The 24,990-nt window shown below is 39.1% G+C and overlaps 1 protein-coding gene across 1 annotated transcript in view; it reads left to right on the forward strand.

Annotated features, from left to right (window-relative positions):
* Positions 1–24,990, forward strand: part of LOC136240380 (uncharacterized) — a 45,358-nt gene that overhangs the window by 14,711 nt on the left and 5,657 nt on the right. Inside the window, exons 2-7 of the mRNA XM_066031341.1 lie at positions 13,714–13,877; positions 14,998–15,119; positions 16,830–16,943; positions 16,999–17,064; positions 17,126–17,194; positions 17,242–17,380. Coding sequence (XP_065887413.1) covers positions 13,727–13,877; positions 14,998–15,119; positions 16,830–16,943; positions 16,999–17,064; positions 17,126–17,194; positions 17,242–17,380 — 661 coding nt within the window. The 5' untranslated portion in view covers positions 13,714–13,726. The remainder of the gene's footprint in view (positions 1–13,713; positions 13,878–14,997; positions 15,120–16,829; positions 16,944–16,998; positions 17,065–17,125; positions 17,195–17,241; positions 17,381–24,990) is intronic.

A 24,990-nucleotide genomic window follows, 5' to 3' on the forward strand; every position in this document is an offset into this window, starting at 1 on the left:
TAGCTCCTGTTTGAGTACCAACTTGAGTGCTACCAACATAGCTCATGTCTGGCTACAGCTACTGATGTAGCTCATGTCTGGGTGCTACTGACAGCTCATGTCTGGGTGTTACTGACATATTGAGTGCTACCGATGTCACTCAGGTTATTACCGACGTACCTCATGTTTGAGTGCTACCAATGTAGTTCATATGTGACTGCTACCAATGTATTTTTCTACAGTTGTGACTCATGTTTGAGTGCTACCGACATAGCTCATGTGTAAATGCTTTTAATTTACCACATTTGAGTGCTACCGATGTAGCTCATGTATGGGTGTTACCGACGTAGCTCATGTCTGGGTATTACCAATGTAGCTTATGTCTGAGTGCTACTGATGTATAGTACAGTGGAACCTGTCTATAATGGTCACCTTGGGACCAGATATATCTGGCCTTTATATACAGGTGGCTGTTATAGAGAAAACCTGTATAAGGTGGTCAGCAGCATTTTAGTGGCTATGGCCGTTATAAATGAGTGATTATTATTAAGAGGCTCGCGCCAACCGCAATGCAGTAATATTTTAGTACAGAAAGGACAAGGTGAGCTTGTTATGAATGTTGGTTATAGCTATTGAATACGTTTAAGCAATGAAGCCTGATAGATTATATAGTATTCATTGAAAGGCAGGAAGTGTGATAATTGTGCATTAATTAAAACGGTGCCGTGGTGCCAGACAGTTGGCTTAACAAGCCACCATAAAAGGTAGCGACCGCTATATGAAGGAGAAAGTTATGTATACAGTGATTCATAGGCGAATTCTTGGTTGGCCGTTATACGCGTTAGACAGGTGACCGCTTAATGCAGACAACAATGCATACATTTGTATGGGAAAATATTTGGGACCTTTTGTCCATGGCCGTTATGCAGAGGTGACCGCTTAATCCAGGTGACCGTAACACAGGTTCCACTGTAGTTCAGTTTGAGTGCTACTGACATAGCTCATACTGTGAGATGTAGCTCATGTTTCAGTACCAACTTACCTCATTAGAGTGCTACCAACATAGCTCATCTCTGGGTGCTATACGTGTCTGGCTACTAGTGATGTAGTTCATGTCTGGGTGTTACTGACATATTGAGTGCTGCTGATCTACCTCAGGTTTGGGTACTACCGATGTAGCTCATGTTTGACTGCTACTGACATAGCTCATGTTTGCAACATAGCTAGTGTTTGACTGAGTGCTACCAATGTAGCTCATGTTTGAGTGCTACCGTTGTAGCTCATGTGTGAGTGCTACCAACATGGCTCACATTGTGAGATGTAGCTGATGTTTGAGTACCAACTTACCTCATTTGAGCGCTACCGACATAGTTCATGTCTGAGTGCTACTGACAGATCGTGTCTGGGTGTTAATGACAAATTGAATGCTACTGACGGCTCAAGTCTAGGTGTTAATGACATATTGAGTGCTACTGATGTAGCTCAGGTTTGAGTACTACTGATGTAGCTCATGTTCGAGTACTATTGACATAGCTCATGTGAGAGTCCTACCGATGTAGCTCATGTGTGAGTGCTGCCAATGTAGCTGATGTTTGAGTGCTACTACCGTTGTAGCTGATGTTTGAGTGCTACTACCAGTTAGTGTAGCTGATGTTTGAATGCTACCAACGTAGCTGATGTGAGTGCTACTGACGTAGCTGATGTTTGAGTGCTACCGACGTAGCTGGTGTTTGAGTGCTGCCAACGTAGCTGATATTTGAGTGCTACTGAAGTAGCTGATGTTTGAGTGCTACCGAAGTAGCTGATGTTTGAGTGCTACCGACGTAGCTGATGTTTGAGTGCTACCGATGTAGCTGATGTTTGAGTGCTACCGACGTAGCTGATGTTTGAGTGTTACCGATGTAGCTGATGCGAGTGCTACTGAAGTAGCTGATGTTTGAGTGCTACCAACGTAGCTGATGTGAGTGCTACCGACGTAGCTGATGTTTGAGTGCTACTGACGTAGCTGATGTTTGAGTGCTACCGACGTAGCTGGTGTTTGAGTGCTACCGATGTAGCTGATGTTTGAGTGCTACCGACGTAGCTGATGTTTGAGTGTTACCGATGTAGCTGATGCGAGTGCTACTGAAGTAGCTGATGTTTGAGTGCTACCAACGTAGCTGATGTGAGTGCTACCGACGTAGCTGATGTTTGAGTGCTACCGACGTAGCTAATGTTTGAGTGCTACTGATGTAGCTGATGTGAGTGCTACTGAAGTAGCTGATGTTTGAGTGCTACCAACGTAGCTGATGTGAGTGCTACCGACGTAGCTGATGTTTGAGTGCTACCGACGTAGCTAATGTTTGAGTACTACTGATGTAGCTGATGTGAGTGCTACTGAAGTAGCTGATGTTTGAGTGCTACCAACGTAGCAGATGTGAGTGCTACCGACGTAGTTGATGTTTGAATGCTACCGACGTAGCTGATGTTTGAGTGCTACTGATGTAGCTGATGTGAGTGCTACTGAAGTAGCTGATGTTTGAGTGCTACCAACGTAGCTAATGTTTGAGTGCTACTGATGTAGCTGATGTGAGTGCTACTGAAGTAGCTGATGTTTGAGTGCTACCGACGTAGCTAATGTTTGAGTACTACTGATGTAGCTGATGTGAGTGCTACTGAAGTAGCTGATGTTTGAGTGCTACCAACGTAGCAGATGTGAGTGCTACCAATGTAGCTGATGTTTGAATGCTACCGACGTAGCTGATGTTTGAGTGCTACCGACGTAGCTAATGTTTGAGTACTACTGATGTAGCTGATGTGAGTGCTACTGAAGTAGCTGATGTTTGAGTGCTACCAACGTAGCAGATGTGAGTGCTACCAATGTAGCTGATGTTTGAATGCTACCGACGTAGCTGATGTTTGAGTGCTACCGACGTAGCTGATGTGAGTGCTACCGACGTAGCTGATGTGAGTGCTACCGAAGTAGCTGATGTGACTGCTACTGACGTAGCTGATGTTTGAGTGCTACTGATGTAGCTGCCAATCCACCTGTCCCCAACTGAACCAGGCCTAGCTATCATTCCCCTTTTCCCTCCCTCCTAGGGGCTATACTTTAAAATGTGGGATCCAACCAGCTTAATTTGTGGTCAACCAATCCATAAATTCCTTTCAACAGAAAATTCCAGCAACCTTACCCTAAAAAGGCCAGGTACCCTCTACGCCTACCTCCAGGATGTACTATATTTCACTCCCTTCCTGTGTGAAGGGAGGAGAATGAGTATAAAATCGATGACTGGTTAGTGGGGACTTCCGGTGGTAGGTGATAACTCACTCGGCGAGACGATACTGGAGCATCTACCGATACAATCAGTTGTGATCTGTGTGTGCCACCGCGGCTAGAGCACTATTGATCAAACTAGTGCCGGAAACTTTCTTGAGAATCTTCCTGGTCACATTCTGACGGTTATCACTGTGGTTCGCGGGGTAAAAGTAGAAGTTGATACCCTATTATTCATCACGATATCATTCCGTTTGAGGTAGAGATGAAATATCATTGCTCTCCATCTCGCACTTTTACGCACGACGAGTTGAAGTTCGATCACACGAGCCAACAAATGGCGCCTTCTGCATCACGTGCGTAACTGGATGGAGGCATGCGTGATTCTTTTTGTGCTAACCACAGTTAAGCTATTAACCTCCATTATATATAGTACGTAACGCGTTATATTACGTAACGTGTTACCCCATCTCTGTGTGTGACACAAATTATTGACATTACTGCAGACCGGGAGGGAAGGTCTTCACACTTCGCTAGTGTCTGGAAATATCCTTGAGGTTTGATTTGCTGACCTTCTAAAGCATTGAGCTCTCTGTTTGTAGGTGTCAGTGGTGGCTAATCTAGATCTTTCCAGGTGGAGAATTAATACAAGTGACAGGAGAAGTTGAATCTACCATAAGGTGAAGTCATTTTCCCAACTCTGGAAGTTGCAGTATTTGAAACATCAGAGGAATTTCTTCAGAAGAATTCCCAAGTGTTACTACTGCTGAGTCAGCTGTAGGTTGTTGTGGAGAATCTGATAATTGTGGTAAGAAATGTGTCTGTTGTCATAAGGAATCTGAAGATTCTGCAGAGGTGTTTGAGTAAACTGTAGCATTTTGGGAAACTGCTGAGACGATCATGATGGATTTGACCAAACAGAGCGCACCATGTTATTTATGACTGAACATTTATTAGAATCACCTTACAAGTTACTTCATACAATCATGTCATTACAAAAACCACGCGATAATCACAAATACAATATATATCTTACAATACATTACATCCCCCACACTAATTTAAAAGAAATTGTACAAATTCCAACATTTCTTATATCAGTCATTGCAACTCTAAATCCCGGTACATTTGTTATATTAGGTCAGTCATTACAAATCTTCCTGTTAAATGAGACAGTCAGGTGGCCTTCTCTGCCTCATGGGGTACTGGTGGTCAGTAGCTGTGCTTTCAATGGGGGGTAGCAGCTCCCTGCTACCATTGGGCTCAATGACATCATTGCCAGCATCATTGAAAACTGAAACGTCGAGTAATTCATCAAAGCTGCTTTCGTCATCGGAGCCACGATCAAACTCATTGTCCACAACTAAGCCATGTCCAGCATTTCTCCCTGCTGAAGAGGAGTTATCTAGTTCCTTTGGGGTATCCCCCATCACTCTCAGGTGATCAACATGGTGCTTCCAAACCTGGTTTGTACCAACTTGTACCAGGTAAGTTAGAGGTGCCTTCTGCCTTAAAATAGTCCCAGGAATCCAGCTAGGACTTGAGCACATGTTCCTCACCATAACTCTTTGGCCCAACCATCAATTCTCTCGGATTAGCCTTCAAGTCATGCTGCTGTTTCTGTTCTACCTGTTTAGTGGCCACCTTATCTGCTACCTCCTGGTGCAGTAGATCCATACATGTATGGATGTCTGGTTCAAAAATAGCTTACATGGTGGCCATGGTGGCACTCCAGTTGTTGAGTGAGGTGAACTCCTATAAGTTAATAGAAAAGCCATAAGCCACTGTTCAGCTGTCAAATCCCGATAATCATCAGCTCTTAAAGCTCGCTTATTGCTACTTGCCTTAAGGAAGTAAGCGAATTCAGTGGAGATAAACTGTGGCCCATTGTCGGATACTAATTGGTTAGGCAGCCCATATGCTGCAAATAGCCTCCTTAAAGCCTTACCTGTAGCACCAGCTGTGGTTGACTTCATACCTACTACCTCTGGCCACTTGGAGTGGGTACTGGGCATCGACTATGATTAAGTAGCTATGGGACCAACACATAGCGCATTTGCCAAGGTTTCATGGGCCAAATCTGAGGGTACATTGGGGCTACGGGTGGTGCATTCCTGTTCTCTTGACATGGGATACATGATTTCATCATTTGCTCAATATCTGAGTCTATTCGGGGCCACCAAACATAGCTCCTAGCTATCATCTTTATAAATTATGTACTATCCCCATGTGGGCAGTGTGCAAAGTAACTTTTCAAACAAGTCCTGACAGTGAAAGTTCAGTGGACATCAAACGATTTGACCAGACATTTAACTTTTGTTGTTTCTCCTTTCCTGTGTTTCTGCCAAGTTACAGTAGATGTTTGCTTCTGGGGCCACCCATGTACTGTAGAGCTGATTACTACTCAATCACTCACACCAATACTACAGTATGTTAAAGGGTAACTACTGGTCACGCAAAAGAGCTTCTATGGAATCGATTCAAGTACTGGTACTGGAAGCTACAAGTACTGGAAGTGGTCTGAAAGGTAACAGATTGATGCATCTTTAGTGTAAATTTCATATGCGTGCTTACTATCCTTGGAGAGTTATGTTGGCTTGATTTTTTTAAAACGGTTTATCTCGAAATTTCTAATGTGCGATTTGAATTGTTTTTTCCAAAATTCAGTCACATATGTAAGTGCCTTATTAGCTCGGTATCCCTGGCAGTTTCCGTCTTCAATGGAGCCACCATCAGTAGCAATATATCAATTTGTTGTATGTTGAACAGTTTTGGATCTGGCAAGTAGGGCTCGTTTTGACTATGTGGCACTGGAAGATAGGATAGTCTATTCGCATTTGCATGTGCCTTGGTGGGTCTGAAAACAATACGATAATTATAGCTAGACAACTGCAATGCCCGACATTGCAGACAAGCTGCTGCCAATGGTGGTATACTTTTGCTAGGGGCAAGAATGGTGGTTAGTGGTTTATGGTCAGTGAGTAATGTAATTATGTAAAAGGTCGGCCATAGAGGTAGGCATGGAACTTTTGCACCCCATAAACCAATGAAAGGGTCTCTTATTCCAATTGCGCATAGTTGTGCTCACTGGTTGTCAATGTTCGAGAGGCATAAGAGATGGGGCGCTCTGATCCATCAAGAAGGATATGGGAAATAACTGCCCCAATCCCATAAGCAGAAGCATCACCAGCCAACTGTAATGGTAAACTAAGATCGTATTGGGCTAATACAGATGTGGATGTCACCTGGGATTTGGCCTGCTTGAAAGCCTTGTCACATTGTCTAGTCCACTTCCAGGACTTCCCCTTCTTTGAAAGTTCGTTCAATGGATACAATTGGCTAGCTAAATTAGGTATAAATTTCCCATAGTAATGGAGGAGGCCCAAAATGACCTTAACTCTGTCTGGTTATGAGGAATCAGGGCCTCTTGCACAGCAGCTACCCTTGTGGGAGACGTGTGTAACCCCTCAGCATTAATGATGTGCCCTAAGTACACTCTATGAAATCACGCTTACTAGCCTTTAACCTCACACCATACTGGTGTAGACAAGATAGCATTTCCTCCAGGTTACTTATATGATCCTTAACTGTCTGCCCCGTCACCAAAATGTCATCTAAGTAGTATAGCACTTGGGGAAAACCCTGTAATATTACATCCATAGTGTGCTGGAATATAGTAGGAGCCGAGGCCACTCCAAACAGTAACCTAGTATAACAGTAAAGTCCCTTATGTGTATTTATAGTCACATGCATCCTAGAGTCCTGGTCCAATTCCATCTGCTGGCAGGCGTGCTTCAAGTCCAGCTTAGTAAACATCTGGCCTCCTGCAAGGGAAGTAAATAGATCTTCTGGATTAGGTAGGGATCCAGGATGTTGATCAACCTCCTTTGGGCACCAGTACAATTGGTGCAGCCCACTAACCTTCTCAATAATTCCCTCTCTCTCTAGACATAGTAGTTCTTTCAATAGTTGCCTTGATGGCATAAGACACTGGACGAGGATGGTGAAATACTTGCTTGGTCTCAGGTTTCATTTAAGGTGTGCGGTGAAGGTCTTAATTGTACCTAATCCTTCAGCAAAAACATCTTTGTACTTCGACTTAAGTATAGCCCAGTCCTTATCAATGGCTGCCATCCCAATGGTTTTCCAATCTAATGTAAAGAGTTGGAGCCAATCTCTACCAAAAAGCTTGGTCCATTTCCGTCTACCACCATAAGATCTAGAGTTTGCTGCTGGTCCTTGTATGAGACTTGCACTGTAATTTCCCCTTGCAAAGCCATGGCCTTTCCTGTGTACGTTTGTAGGACAACCGATGGTGGTGCTGATGGTACATCTGGAAATAGTTGTTTTTTACAACACTTGAAATGACAGAAACTGCTGCCCCTGTGTCCACCTCCATTTACAGTGGTTTACCATTAATACACATTTGCACTGTAATGGGATGTGACCCCTTGCATTGACTTTATAAATAGGAGGACGAGAATCTGGGGATGGCTCAGGTGATGATTCAGAATGAAAGTAACCATTTGAAATAGCTTTATCCACATGTACCCACTTGGTGCTAGGTGATTTGGTATGACTAGGTCTGGTAGAGCGACAATTCTTTCCAATATGCCCTTTCTTTTGACGCCTTCGGCACACAGTGTCTTTAAAGTAGCACTGACTAGGTAAGTGGTTAGTTTGACCACAATGTGAACATGGTTTCACTCATGGGGTAGCACCACCTCTAGAATGCTCTGGGTGAGATTGGATGGCTTGGATACTTGTTCCCTGATCTTGGAACTGTTTAATGTCATGTTTAGCCACCTCCATAGCTTTAGCTATACCCACTGCCTGGGGGATCGTCAATTCCACTTGCGTAAATAACTTTTGCTGGATCTGTTCACTTCTGAGGCCACATACAAAATGGTCCCTAAGGGCATCATCCAGAAATCTGGCAAATTTGCAATGTATTGACAGTTTTTGTAATCCGGCCACAAAGTCCACAATGCTTTCTTCTGATCCTTGTGTCCTGCGGTGGAAATGAAAATGTTCGGCCCTATCACTATTTTGCTTGGTTTGAAGTGTTTTTCATCATGTCAGTCAAAGTCGTTAAGTCTTTATCTGCTGGTTTGTCTGGTGCTAAAAGGCCTCGAAGGACTGAATATGTATCATGGCCAATGATACTTAGGAAGACCGCCACTTTCTTTTCATTGGCCATGGCATTCGCAGCGAAGTACAGGTCGACTCGATGAAGACGTAATGGATTCTTCATCTGGAAGAAAGTCAGCAATACAGCCGTAAGATGTCATCCTTGTCACCAGTGTAGCGTTTTGGGAAACTGTCGAGATGATACAACGGATTTGACCAAACAGAGTACACCATGTTATTTACGACTGAGCATTTATTAGAATCACCTTGCAAGTTACATTATGCAATCATGTCATTACAAAAATAACGTGATAATCATAAATACAATAATATATATATTACAATACACTACATAAACAACTGCTAGTGGAGATGACTTACAAAGTCTTTGTATATGACCAACTTTTCCACATTTCAAAAATTTCGCATTACAAAAATGGCAAGTACTACAAGCATGATTCTTACCACAATTGTTGCATGATCCTGGCTGTATAACCTGTTTGGATGGGTGTGTGTTCTTAGGGAACTGCAGGTTGTTTAGAAGTTTGGTTTTTTGTTGTAAACTTTGATTTCTTGTGATGTTGACTGAAAGCATTCACTGAGCTGGTAGAAGTTCCTGGGATCTGGGAATTATGCCTGAATAATTTTGAGCATAATGATAGGGTAAAAGAATTGGGAATTATTCCAGAATTTTGAAGTGATTTAAGGGCATATTTGGCATAATTTATGATTCACATAAGCTGTTGAGATAGATACACTCTGATAGAGCAGTCACTTACTCTAATAGAACAGTCAGTGGAATAATTTGTATTCTATTCCAACAGTGAATAAGCATCTTGCCAATTAAAATATAGCTTTCCTGTTTAATAGAATAGAATTTCTACTGCTCCTAAACTTTACAAATTGCAAAAGTAAAAAAAATTAAAACTTTGGAATATTTTGAGAATAATAAATAAGAGCATAACGATAACTTTTTTGGAGAAATTTGGAATAGCACAATGATGAAATTTGTTAGCATAATTCCCTGAGGCCTACACTTAAGCTACTCTTGCTCAGCAGCTTCTAAGGTAAGGGTATGCTGGAACAGGCCCTCTAATGACTTCTTGTGATCATGGGTCAGTACGTAGTTGTTGTAACAGATGTTCATTGTGAAGGGGCCCATCACAAATATTATTTATCAGGTAGATTGTCAGCTAACTGAGCTTGGTTCCAGTCACACATCAGAGTGAGTCATTGTCGTTCGGAAACATATTCTGAGAGAGGCTGCATCTTTCCTTGTTTGTAAGAATAAAACCTGTGATGTTCAGCTTAGTCTCTTCACACCGTATTGTTTGTCGAGCTTCTCTTTCAGATTTGCTTAGGTGCCTTCTTCGGGTGCAGCTGGAGCACAAAGGGAACACAAAAGTTTGAAAGTAGATGATCACGTGCAAAGAGCTTCTCACTTCTTTGTCTCGGCATTCTTTCCTTCAGAAAATGGATTGAGTAACAACCGCTGTTCAAAATGGCGACTCCATGAGTTCCATTCATGCTATGCCGGATTAAAAGTATCAAACTGCGAGAAGGCCTTCTCACTATCCTGTACTTGTCACCAGTTGTAATAGCCAAGTGGCATTGTATTAAACACTGTCAATCACCACAGTGTACACATTACAATCATAGTACGATCACGAAGATTAGTAAGCACTACAACTCAGGAAAGTACAATAGCACATGTGAAGCAGATTACAAGTATGCAATTACAACCACAACTATGGATTAAGTAGCTAAGTACAGACATGCACACAAATACTACAATACTTATTATGGAGTTTGTATTGGATAATAGAATCAAAGAAGTGGTCCATCCAACCTGAGCAGAGAGTCTGAGTCAAAGATACAATCTAGCTATAAGGACAGAAAACAATCAAAGGACACTGAAATAATGCTTATAGAATGATTACTGCTTTTAAAGTTGTCTGCCATCTTGATTTGACAAATCCCAATAGCTTGTTTTGATATGTTGAGCATATCTGCACAAAACAGCCAAGCTGTGAAAAATGGTGTGGTCTTAAAAAGCCTGGGTGAAAAAAGTTGTGAAATCAAAGGTGGCTGCCAAGAAATGGCTGCAATGATTTTATGCAAATAAATTAATGCACACAGCCATTATTAAAATTATTAGCGTTAACATCATTGTAGCCATTTCTTGACCTTGGATTTCACAGCTTTTTTCACCCTGTTTAAGGCTGCACCATTTTTCACAGCTTTGCTGTTTTTGTGTGGACTTCGCTTCTTTTGTACTTTGGTTCCAAAACTAGGACTTTGGGGTTTATTTTTACTCACTTATACATGTATTGTATTGCATGTTTTACTTCAATATTATTGTATATATAGTATGCTAATAGAGCGCATATTTTTTGAGGTCTTCTAAAGAACATACATAGAATGTTCTAGAGCAATCTCTAGTACTTCTGTTGGTAGATCTATGAAATTACAATTATAAGCAGATTTAAACCTAGAATTTTCATTTGTACAGTAGGAGGTGATCAGCCAAGATAGCAGTGGTTCAGTGGTTATAGATGCGGGTGTTAGGTATGGACCTGAGGTCCCTGGTTTGAACTCTGGTAAGTTATTTTTGACATTTTTGTGAACCTTTTTTACCCTGTATGACTGCTCTATTAGAGTATCTCGATCCTGCAATTTTATACTTGTTTGTTTTTGCTTTATGACTTGTAGCTGTAACTCTATTGCTTTTCAAACCATCAAAAGGCACTGCTACGATGATCAACCTATGTTCATACCAATTTTCTTCAAGTTATTCCCATACTTGTAGCCGTGACAGAAGTTTGATTTTGAAGGTGAATAAAATTAATGCTCATGACTCCTTGGATATTCATCAGATTCATAGCAAACTTGGTACATAAATCACCTTTATATGCTTTTCATTTGTGTTGAAGATAGAGGCAATAAATGAGTTGCACATTAGCAATTTTTAAAAGTGCGCACAAATAAATAGCCCCTGTAGCCCCCTATGGCTTAAGAAGAAATAACTGAAGAAATTACATCGAAATTTTGAATGCCCATATCTCTCAAATGGCAGGTACAAATTTAATCAAATTTCCTGTGTGATCTACCCTACCTGGCGGACAGCTATAATGCAAAAATGGTGTACTTTGGAGATGAGACCATGCATGGAGCTATGCACGTGCGAAAATGGTGTTTTCTTTCTTTAGGTTAATATATTCACAGTGTGGTACACCAGCTTTTTTGGCCACACAATACCACACTGTACCATTGTGTGGCCAAAAAAGCTGATGTACATCCGCCCCTGCCCTTGTATGTACATCAAGACACAACGGTTTGTGTTGCTACTATAATCTATACCAAAACATCCAATCTGTGGGAAAAGGGTGCACCAAGTCCCCTTCCTCACTCTCCCACCCAAAAAGGAGGAAGAAAGTTTTGAAATCAAAGGCAGGGGCGGATCCAGGAGCTGGCAAGGGGAGGGGCACTAACAGGCTAAGTTGTCAGTGGTTGGGGAAAGAGAATTTTGAATGTGGTGTGAACAGCTTTCCCAGATAGTTAAATATTAATTTACTACTATTAGGAGGTTAACTAGGCACCTCATTTTTAGAGATAGCCAAACATCAACTTGATTTACCCTGACTTTTTGGGGAGGGGGACTCTTTTCTTCACAGTTTGACTGTTTGGTATAATACACATATGTGACCGAATTTTGGAAAATCACCCATATGGGCGCATTTGGCACCTAAAATATTTAATGATCAAATCACAAACTTTATAGTGCAAATCTACTTGTTGATGGTTTTAGGCCATTCTCAATACCTTAAATTACAAGATAGTTCTTGAAAATATTTTCAAAACTGTGCCCTGCTCTTATTAGCAACCCACTAAACATAAAGATTCTAAATATTTCATGTGCACCCATATGGGTGATTTTCCTCACATATAACTTCTTTTTGTGATTGCAATCTTCAAAGCCTGGGGCTTTTATTTACTTGTCATTTTTCTTTACTAAGAGAAAGACTGAATAATAAAAGTGAAGAAAAAAACTTAAAACTTTGGGTTTTCATATCTCATGGATGGCTAAAGTGAATTCAATCAAATTTGCTGTGTGTACTTGGCAGACAGCTATAATGCAAAAATTGTGCGCTTTAGATAAGGGACCATGGAGCTACAGTATGCATATGTGATAATTGCATTTGTCAGTTATATGCACAGTGTGGCACCAGTTTTCTTGGCTGCATGACACACTACGTATGTACCATGGTTATGACTGAAGTAGAAATTAAATGTCCACTAGTATATAATCCTGCATGTGTAGATGACCTCGTTTGCTTCATTGCTTCTATAATCCCATTCCTTACTAAAATTTTATTTTATCTTACTCTTGTTTGTTCACTTCTTTGTAACATTCATGACTTACAGTATGACTGGTGAACCATCTACACTGCATGAAAAAATGGCACTTGACATATGTGACCGGGCCTACAAATACAGGGCATGTGGACACAAACTACACCCCATCACTCTACAGGTCATATCTCAGTATTCGAAATGTATATTTCCATTCTGTAACTTGCATCATGATGCCAACTAAATGCCTACTAAGAGCTGAACAGTGCAATGTCATAGTATAATGGTATAAAAAGTTATGAGTGATGAAAGTGTGAAAAAGTAGGCAAAATTCATGTGCCCACATGCCCTATTATCGCAGGCCAGGTCACATATGTTTAATGAAAGTCAACTGAGTGCATGTCTAACTGACTATTAATTATAGAAAAAGGATGTGGCCATTCCACTTTGTCGTCACCTGTAAAAATATTTCACTCATTATACAGCATTAAAAGTGAAGAACAGTATGAGAAGCACCTATGCAATCAATCCATTCACTACAAAAATTATGGACATTTCTCATGATAGCCAGCGCTAAAGTCATGATGCATTACTGTGAATCAATACATCCTTGGTAGTGGCGAACGGCGAAAGCATGGGACACAAAAGAAAATAAAAATAAGTCCATATACATTGCAGCTGCCTGCAGTTGGTAAAAAGGAGTGCAGAAATCAGCCCATAGCCTTAAGCATGGCTTGTCTGAAGAAATCAGTCAGGCAGTTAGCCAGTAGAAATTCAGTTTAATAAAAATCATAGGTTGGAAGGGCATTTTTGGGCTTGACTATGCCAAAACGATACTGCCAAGCTGGTGTGAAAAATATGAGGCTGGTTTTTTGGAGATGTTTGGGCAGAAAAGCCTAAACTCCCGTATGATTATTTAGTATTAACTTGTGGCATTGTGATTCATCCTTTGCTTATAATTATTGTGGCGATACTATATTATGTTTCGTATACAGATATTAACTTGAAATGGATTGGAAAGGTGGAAGAGTTCTGTTGAAGCATATGACAGATAAAATCAAGTCTTTGGGTAGCGGTAATTCACCTGTTTGGGATGTGGTGCAAAAAGAAAAATATGCACAAAACTTAGCTGGCAGATTTGCTGCCATGAAAACCAGTGGTAAGTTAAGAAGACTACAGAGATATAAATAGCACATAACAGTATAGCTGTTATATTATACTGTTACCTTAGTTTGGTTGTATGTAATTGTGCAATTGTGAAGTTGTTTATAACATAGACAAATCACAACGATTTTCTATTTCAACGAAAATTTGACAAATTTGGTATACAAATGAGTGGCATTTTTCCAGACTACAATTATCCAAATTCTTTCAACTAATACAAAGCTATTAAAGTGGTGATGATTTTATCATACTATGATAATCTCGTAGCTAAAATATCAAAATGTCCTCTTGCCAAAGTTTCTTATATATATAGTATATGCCATTGTTGGTAAATAAATGCCTGAAATGTAATGGTCATTGGACCAGAACTGTTGAAAAATCTTATATATTTTAGTTATAGATATGTACATAGTTATGTTAGTCAGGTAACTAAAATGAATATTTTTGCAATGAAAGTACTTTTTCAGTTTGGATAATACACTATCTAATAAGCATATGTGGTTGGCTGTATATTTAAAAATAGAAATAAAATTCACATAGTTTTAAATCCGAGAACCTTTTGGGTTACTTTGGGCCACCATTATTATATTACTTGTTTCCTATCACCACCCGCATCATTTTTTAAGTACCCACATCAAATTTTAGTTATTTGAATATAGATCATGTGAATGCACTATTTCATGATAAAGGGAGGCACAGGATGACCTATATGGTGTTGAGGTATATGTATTAGCTGTGTATAAAACATAGCAGAATAAGTTGGAGTCCTTCCATTCTTGTTCAACAGGGTGCGGTACACACTTTTTGCACCTTTCAAGATCAAAATACTCTAATAGAGCAGTCACATTCTCAAATAACAAGAATAATTAATAATCACCTTCCGCCCACATCAATTTTTGCTCTAGGAAACAAGTAACATAACTATGATGGCCTTATGGTTAAAAGTTGGTATTATAGTTAAAAGTTTGTATTATTCATTTGGAGGATAAAGTGTATTGCTAAGGTCCTATTAGAACTAAACTGTAATGTACCATTCAGAGGGGTTTTACTGTACTGGGGTCATATATCAATTAAGTTTAGCTTTACAGTTTTTAAAAACATGTGTATATTTGTAGCAATGATTAATATGTTAGACTGGAGCAAAGGAGAACAGAACCAACTGTTTGCTCAGATATTTTGTAAAGTGGCTGAATTAAATTGGATGTGGGAGAAAGTTATGGAAGAATTTTGTAATCAGGTAACTTGTTGCATCTGCTTGAAGCGTGTGACCGTCTCAGCAAAAACCCAGCGTGTTCGCACAACTTCCAATTTTTTTAATTTCTAATCACCAAAGTTTCAGCCTTCTGTGGTGAGAATTTATGAATTATAGCATTAGACAGTAGAAAAAGCAAGACAACCGATTTGTATAGTGAAAATAAATGACAAGCGCTTACATTCGCAGCCATAACTTCTGTTTGCATTAGTCTACAACATTTGAAATTCGCTTGAAATGTTCACTATGCATTAGCAAATCTACCAAGGTATAGTTTTAGCCCTGTAGTTACTTACGCGTATGGGTATTAAGGTGGTTTAGTTAATACACGTAATAAGGGATACACACACATACACGAATTATGACGATCTTGTTTATGTTTCTGCATCGTAAACAAACACACATGACACGCACACCATTAGGGCTACGGAGACAGAACCAAGATTTTTGAACTCTCCATGAGTGGGCAAATAAGATGGTATATAGTTTTCATTGATTTGAGTCTTCCTTCTCTCCATTAAAAGGTTGGGAATTTTTTTGTAACATGCATATAATTTTACGAAATTTTGTTTTTCTCAAAATGCATGCTTGTGTGAACAAGTCAAGTTTTTGCTGAGACGGTCACATATGCTTAATGGATTGATGAGCTATAACTATTCAACATAGTTAGTCTAGTTCATGTATTCCCAGCCATTTTATGTCATCGTGTATGATGTCATCGTGTACATGTATTTTATGTCATCATGTATGGTACTAATTTTGGGTTTATACAAATTTAAATAAGCATTCTGTTAGTATCTACTGTATGTAAATGCATTTAACACATACACTTGACTGCATATCACTTATACAGTGCAGTACATAGCTAGAGATATACTTTCTGAGTTGTCAAGTTGTTATATTGTAGCTTGCTTTACTTTCGTGCAAAAATTCCTCATGACAAAAAAATTTTTGTGTAAATATTTTCATATGATTTAATATAAATGACTGCTCTATTAGAGTAGTTCAATCTTTTGTAAAAAGTTTAGTGTAAGAAATTTTTTACAAGTTTTGCATACGAAAATTATTTTACAACCAAAAAAGTAAATTATGGTAGTGTTTAATATGTATAGTTGCAGGAATAGACAGTGAGTTGTTATGCACTGTATTTATCTGTACAGAAGCCTGCATAGACATTTAATTTCCTATAGATAATTTTGAACCTAGCATTTAATGAATCCAACTTCTATTTTGTTCCAGTACTCATGTTGATTTCTTATACTTACTATTGGTATATATACTGTAAATCAGGAAAATTTCAACATAGAAAATTTTCGTCTATTAAAATTTCGACACTACATATTTTCATCACTTGCATAATCGGCGAAAACATTTTGACGGATTAAGTAGCTATACGTTAATATTTGCACATGTGAATTATCCATATAATAGTTAAAAATAATTCGTCGTTTTAATTTTCGTCGATACAGCCAGTGACGAAAATTTTTTGATGACAAATTTTTCTTAATTTATGATATATTGAGTGGTGATGAAAGTGCTTGACCTACAGTTTGGATTTTTCAAGCTGAAACACAGATACCTATAAAATCTTGGCATTTAATTATGTGTATCGTATGCCTTAGGATGAAGTACTGTATTCAGCATATAACTGGGCAAATGTGGTATATACTTATCCTCCATTGTTACTCCATACAGTATACAAAATATCAGCACTGTCTTGAGACATTGGTTGAGACAGAGAAGAAAATTGATGAACATAACAAGGAGTTGATGGCTTGTCATACTAGAGTAGTCAAAGCTAGGAAGCAGGTACTGTGTGTGTTTTTATAAGCATTACATTAATGTTGCTTGCATGAAATTATAGTTTGAAACGGCTATAAAGAAAAGCGATGGAATTTGTATCAGAGCACGAGACGATGAACTGAAAACAGTTTAGTAGTATTACTTGACTGCTCTATATATATATACTTTTTATTCTGGTAAAAAAACAGGTTTCATCTCTGTACACCTCCATGCAAGCAAGCAAGGCAACTGCCATTGATGCACTGGAATTGAAAAAAGTACATAAAATATGGTTTATTTACCAAAATAATATTATGTTTTCAAGGTAAAATGTGTAAAAGTGGCACTGAAGGAACAAGCTAATGCTTTTGTTGGCTTGGCAGAAAAGTGTCAGCCTATTTTCACTGCTCAGCGAGCCATTGCAGCAATCATTCCTAAGGAAAATGACACTAAGAATCATCATAGTGAGAAGTATAGTATCTTTGTATGCTACTATTATTTTGTAGTGATTGATGGATGTGCACTTGAAAATATTTGAAATAGAGCTGCTTCTTACGTAGATGCTCTGAAAGCTCATAAACGATCCATCTTGAGTATAAATTCCACCATTAACATTTGTGAGCTATTGCCCTTTAAAATAAATTTATAACCATGCATTCAGTGACAAATTTTATTACACCTAAGTGGTTGGTTTCCACTAAATAAGATCATAATATGTCAAAGGCGGATTTAGAAGGGGGGGGGTACTTGGGGCACTGAAGTACCCCCCTCCAAAATTTTACAATGAGCAAGCTAGGAAGCTTTTAGAAGCTGTACTACAGGTGCAGCTGCATTTTATACAAATGCATAGTCAATGAAAAGATGGAAAGAGCAAGGGGAATAGCTAAACCTATCCAAGAATTACTAAAAGGGGTTCAAAATTAACTTTTGAAGTAAGTCTTACCTTAGAAGTTGCTAAATCCAAAATACTCTAATAGAGCAGTCAACTACTCTAATAGAACATCCAACATTAAAACTATAATTTTCAAGAAGTTACCAGAGTGTAGCTAAAATTAAACCTATTCTTCTAGACCTGTGCACTGCTACCCTCACCATTGTACCAAACATCCTGCTATATACCGATCACTTCAGGTAAAAGATTTATACCTTTAATGTACTATAAATTGTATAAAACATCATTAATTGAAAATCTATTCTGAAAATAACCTTTTCTGTCAAATAGGTTAGGTTTTTAGGCTCTGCTAAAAACTTGATTCTTGGGTTGAAATGCTTCTCTTGCAAGTAAAACAGTAGTCTTATATAATAGTGAATTTCTTAGCTTTTATAAAGTTCACAAGGCTACAACATCTGAGAACTGTTTGTTTTTGTTTCCCTTACTTGATCAAATCCCATGCTACATTTGTATAAATCTAGCAGCTTTGGAGTTTGCACTATCAAATCCCTTGAAGCTCAACTTTAAGCTTAAATGATACTGCAGCATTTATGTTGTCATGATCATTGTGTGCTAAAAAGGGGTTAGTTGTGGCCAAAAACTAGTTGTATTTGTAGACTGGTGGTAAAACAATTATAATGGATCCATCATTTTAAAAGTTAGGTTGAAATAACAACCTGCACTTCAAAACAGTGACTACATATGAAGTAGATCCAATCCTGTGTTTTAAATATTCTCCTTGACCTTACATTGTCTATACACTCTTTGACAAGCCACTATTATACATTTTCTTAAAATCCAATAACAAGAAACAGTGTATAGTTCTGTTTTTTAATTAAAATTACTTCCAACTGAACTCATTCAAATTAAAATTACTTCCACCTGAACTCATTTATCTTGTACCCACATTGGTTAAAAATTGCTTCTAGATTCAATCTTGTGATAGTCATTTTCCAAAAATTTCCAGGAGATTTGGGAGTATATATGCCACCAGATCTAGAGCCCCTCTAGCTGGAAAATTATATACAGTTGAGTGCACGTGCACTCCATATACTGGTGAGTCAGTCTACTTGCCCTCTCCACTCCCACTTACCCTCTCTACTGTTTGGACAGCTACACGTGTAGTTTGAGCCATGAGACTGTAAATTATGCTATACTTCAAAACACTAAATTTGATCATGTGCAGCTGCTGACACCCATATGTTTCCACTGCTAGTTATTTAAGATGTTAGTCTAAGATTGAATTTTAGCTACATGGCTGTACCCTTTAGTTATATTGACAAGCTGTACAGGGGCGTAGCCAGCCAATATTTGATGGTTGGGCATAACATCATCAACTTAACTACACACACACACAAGAAACACGCTCACTTTCATGTGAGACTTTATCAAAGAAAAGTGTATGCACACAAGGCCTACAGCTACCTATGCTATAGTGTAAACAAATGTTGCTTGCATGCAAACATTTTACTAGCCATAGCTATGCTATTCTAATACTTGTAGGGTATGCATCCACTGACGATCTTCGTAGCTGAGCATCACGTGACATCAAACTGCTGAACCTACAAGAACCAACAATGTAAATAATCAACTGGCAGTATAGCTTACAGACCAACCACCACAGCGATATGCAATGCTTTTCAAGTAAACGCCACATGGCCCCAAATGAAGGCCGGGGGCGCTAATTTATGAATTATGAGTCCATAGATAATTACAAATATCAGCATGCCAAGAAAGCTTCGTCCGAGACTTATAGCAGCCAATGTACATTTTGCATGTATCTGGTGTAAACCCCAACTCGGTTAATCAGTAAAAATTGTGCACGTGACACTTTATAATGACTTGACCTTTTCTCCATTTCCAGCTCCATTTGCATAATTATGCTATTATTGTTATCTAGAAGAGTACGTTTTCCCGTTTTCTTTCATCAGTAGTAAGTTAGGCTATATGGTGTTTTCCTTATCAAAAAATACGCTTGACAAGTCCACTGAAACGAAATCTTTTGCTGCCAGCACCATCCGCACTGAATCCTACTGACAATTATCACTAACTATGATTTAGAGGTACAGTACCACGCTTCGACTCCATTTTAAATTTCGAATTTAAGCCGCGCCAAGGAGCGTGGCACGTGCGCCTACACAAGTGTAATTATAGGGACTTTCCAAGGGATTTTCCGCGCAATGGATCACGTGATACACCATCTATCTCGATCCCTTCTTCGAAGTCAATGGTTCAACCGTATGGGGTGTCTATTATCTATGGTTCAACAAATAAGGTACACGTTTACACGTTTACAGTATTAAAGTAGGGTTGTTTTGTGTGCTGCTGTAAATCCTTGCGTGAATCTTAAGCTACTTGTGATGGTTGGGCAAAAGTTTGTGATGGTTGGGCAAGAAACTGTGATGGTTGGACAAATGCCCGCCCATGCCCACCCTTGGCTACGCCACTGAAGCTGTAGGGGAATAATGGTATCACATAAACAAAGTGACATAATTTTTCACTCAAAATTACTAACAAATTCAATCTCAATAGGCCAAATTTGCAAAATTTTCCTGTGGGGGCATGCCCACAGACCCCCTAGATAGAGCATACTCCGCATGCTGAGTGTGCTTCTCACACTAGTTGTATCAACTATCTTGCTACATATATAAATATCCATGTTAGCACCCCCCTTCTGAAATCCTAGATCCACCCCTGTATGTAATGATGAATTCGAAAGTGTATTAAGATTAAAGTTTGACTAAGCTGACTCAAACAATTTTGTGCACAAAAGTCAAACACGATGGCAAAAGATTTTTATGATTTGTTTTATTTGCCAAATTCAATAATCAAACTTTTGTTTATTTCAAGACCCATGGTAGTGAGTCATGCAGCCAAGAAAGTAAAAGGCACACACTGCAAATATAACCAGGCCTGCAAAAACAGAGCATGTGGGCACAAACTACACCCTGTCACACAACAGATCATATCTCAGTAATGGAATAGAATATTTACATTCTGTAACTTGCATCTTAAAGCCAATTAAATGCTTACTAAGGTCTAATTATTTCATTGCCATAGCAAAATGGAATAAAAAGGTATGAGTCAAGGAAGTTTGAAAAAGTAGGCAAAAATCACGTGCCTAGGTGCCCTGATAGTCACAAATAAACATAAATTAGAGACAAACACCTTTTCTATTTATTCTAATTCACTCACCTAATTTGTGACAAATCAGTGCTGGTTTGTTGTGCACACCCTGATTAGTTGGGGATCATTTTCATCATTAAGATTTGAACTGGAACTGCTTTCACAAAGCTATAACTTTGAGAGACTGTCTAGGTACAACTGCCACCATCATGAATACTAGGGCTGAAGGATTTTTAGTATTTGAGTGCTCTCTATAGTTAACGATCACAAATACTATCTACTTGTAGTCATACCCATTTGACATGTTTTACACTGACTGTAAGCAGTTTATACAGCTTTTTAAAGTGACAACAATGATACATGACACACTGTATTAAAGTACTGATGTTAGTGTTCCTGATAAGAAATATTATTAAGTCAATCAAACTCTATAACCTTCATTGTGTCACTCCCTGATGGCAAATGCATCATGTGAGCTGGGTCATGTGATCATAACAAGTACTCGAGTACCACTTTTACTACAGTATCCGAGTGCCAAAATCCTTAACAAGTACTCAATTCAGCCCTAATGATTGAATACACTGTAGGCAGTAGCATATAGCTAGGCTTTATGCTATTCCAGGGCACTGGGTGGGCAAGCCATTCAGCAATGTATCACACATACACATGCATACCCTTCTTAATCATGGACATCAATAAAGCATTTTACAAATGTGTTATGCATCACCACTTTTGCTACCTATACTACTGTATGCAAGATGACTAACATAACTTTCCTCTAAGTGGACACTAGCTAGCTATTGGCCTTGTTAATTCACACATACATTTGCTGCATATATTTTAATGCCTGACTAGGAAGAAGCTTCAATTAAAGCATGGGGTGCTCTTTTTTAGTGTTCTTTACATTTGCATGTTATTAACAATCATTTTGCTCAATGTAGGGAGGGATTTACCCACTGAGCTATGCTGTAATACCATGATTCATCTCGTGTTTTGCTTCTTTGTATTGCTTAGATATCTACTTCATTTTTAATAGTTTGTTTGGTTTTTTGTGTTATAGCATACAGCTATAGATGTGTGACTCTTCTATTAGGGTGACTGCTGTATTAGAGTATCTCGAGGTCTACCAAGGTGTATGTTACTATTTCATATTTTCATCATGCTAGCATTATGACTACAGCTAGGTAATAATAGGATGTGTCATGATGACCAGGTCAATAGATTGTTAAGAGGTGTGGTCTTGAACTCTCTAGTGCTTGATTGTTATGATTCATCAACCAAGATCACGTTAATAGGCATGGTATTGAATCTATTGTGAAATTACAGGCATCTACCAAGTGTGATTACTTAAAAGGTTTGTAGTGCTGCTCAAAGAAAGTGGTGATAGGGAAAATTAGTGCCTCAATATAGTTTCATTGCATGAAGAAGGATGAAGACCAGCATGATTGAAGATAAAAGGAAAGACAAGGCACAGAAGGCACACATTTGTTGGAACCCAAAAGGCACATCCCACTGGTGAGTTTGTTATGATGGTGTAAAATGGTGGCTGTGTGCTGCTTGGTTTGGCTTCCAGCCTTGCGGTTGTGGTCAGGCAGGCAGGCAAAAATTAAACTTCTATATCTGGCTGCCTGTAAGTGTTTTCTTGTTTTTAATGCTGTATTTCATATGTTAGGTGGACTAATATTATTCCATAAAGGTGATTTTCATCATGTAAATTGCTTCTAGGATGATTTTTAAAGGTGGAATTTAGGTGGCACTCATCATTTTTTGGGGGATCCTACTTAAACAGTACTACCATACTGTTTGATAAGGAGAAACAAGAAAATGAGCCAAAGAAAGGAAAAATCTCTCCAACCCCACGATTTAAACTGCAGGCCACTATAATTAAGCTGCATATTGCCAAGTACTGAGGACATTACTTCAGCTAAGTATTAGAGGTGTACCGATATGGGTTTTTGGCATGTACCGATATCCGATATTGATCAAAAGAAGCCGATAACCGATACGATATTTGCATTAATATTTTAAGCAAACAAAAGTGTACATTTACCTACCCTACAGCAACATGTGCATGCATTCATTGCTATACTCTTCCTGTGGTGGTGTACAGCTTGGGTTTCTATTGCGCAATCCAGACAATTAGGCACCCACAAACATTTTATGTAGATATACTCCCATGAAGCCTTAAACGGATATTTCTGCATTACTCCGCATTCTAATGACTTGTGAGAAAGCTGGTAGCTACAGCAAGTTTCCGTTATCCAGTGATTCTTCTTTTATTACAAAGGTACTCTATAACTGCTTCATTTGTAAAGACTGTGATAAGCTTTCCAGCAACAAACACTAGAATTGCGTGTGTTTATATGGCTTCTCGTAGCGTAGCACTTGTTGCAGAGTAAACAATAAGCCAGAGCATAAAGAATCTATGGCCAGAGCCACATGGATAACGTAGAAAACCAATGCATAATCCGTTTATGTACACTGAAACTATTGCTACTGTATAAATATCGGTAGCGATATCGGTCCTCCTGCTGTTCTGTACCGATACCGATATTGGTTAAAAATGCCATATCGGTGGCCGATATTGTAGCCGATCTGATTATCGGCACACCTCTACCTGATACTATGTTATCTGTTATGTTATGTAATGATATCTGATACTCACAAAATGAGTGGTCCTAACTAATTCCTTTAACTCCAATTAACTATTAATTGTGGTATTACGTAATGAACAGACTTCTTATAGTGATGTAACGTAGAGTATAAAGAGTCGCGTGATTGTAATTATCATGAGTTGTTGTAATCTTGAGTGTGCTGGTGATTGTTGTATTGATTAACAGAATTATTAACAATTGTTTGACTTGTTAGTGAACGCACCGCAGCAACCGCCACATGGTGTCAGAAGTGGGATGGCTGGCATTCAGTTGAAAACGCCGGAACCTTTCGACTTCAATAATCCAGACAGCTGGTCCAAATGGAAAAGAAGATTCGAACAGTTTAGAGAAGCGTCTGGTTTATCGGGAGAATCTGAAACTCGACAAGTGAGCACACTGTTGTATACGATGGGAGAAAATGCGGACAACGTTCTAACTTCCACGCGAATTACTAGTGAAGAACGAAAGAAATATGACACTGTCCTGGCCAAACTTGACGGGTTCTTCAAAGTTAGAAGGAACGTAATTTTTGAAAGAGCCAAATTTAATCGTCGCAACCAATTACCTGGTGAAACGGTGGAGCAGTACATCTCCGAGCTTTATGCCTTAGTAGAGACTTGTGAGTACGGAAACTTAACAGAAGAGATGCTCCGTGACAGAATTGTTGTTGGAATAAGAGATGAAGCCATTTCCAAACGCCTTCAGCTCGACCCGGAACTAACGCTCGACAAAGCTAAGAAGGCAGTACGTTTGAACGAAGCTGTACAAGATCAGCAACGTCAGTTAAAAGGTGAAGGGACTATGCAAGATCCTGTAGTAGTGGATGCTGTATCCAAGTATTCCAACAAGAGAGCCATTGGTGGAAAAACCACACCCCACCCACAACAACTCAGAGGAGGCATGTTGCCAGACAGACAACAATCTGCACAAGCATGCAGTAGGTGTGGTCACAGTAGACATCCAGAAGGTGTTAAGTGTCCAGCTATCAGTGCCACATGCCACAGATGTAACAGAAGAGGGCATTACAGCTCACTTTGTTTTTCCAAGACTAAGAAACAAACATTTTCAGTCGACACTTCACCCACTGATGAATTATCTGTAGATACCACACCCAGTGAGAAACTACCTCCTGTTGAAGAACTGTCCCTTGATACTGCATTCCTAGATGCCATGGCAACCAGTTCAGAATCGTCTTGGTATGTTACAGTGACTCTGGATACCAAAGTTGTTCAGTTCAAACTAGACACTGGTGCTGCAGTAACAGCCATATCAGAGGAAACATACCGTGCACTTCCAAAAACAGAGTTGAAGAAGCCCTCTAAGATATTGTCAGGACCTGCCAACCAAAAGTTGACTGTACTGG

Source organism: Dysidea avara, chromosome 12, assembly GCF_963678975.1.
Source record: "Dysidea avara chromosome 12, odDysAvar1.4, whole genome shotgun sequence".
Taxonomy (NCBI): domain Eukaryota; kingdom Metazoa; phylum Porifera; class Demospongiae; order Dictyoceratida; family Dysideidae; genus Dysidea; species Dysidea avara.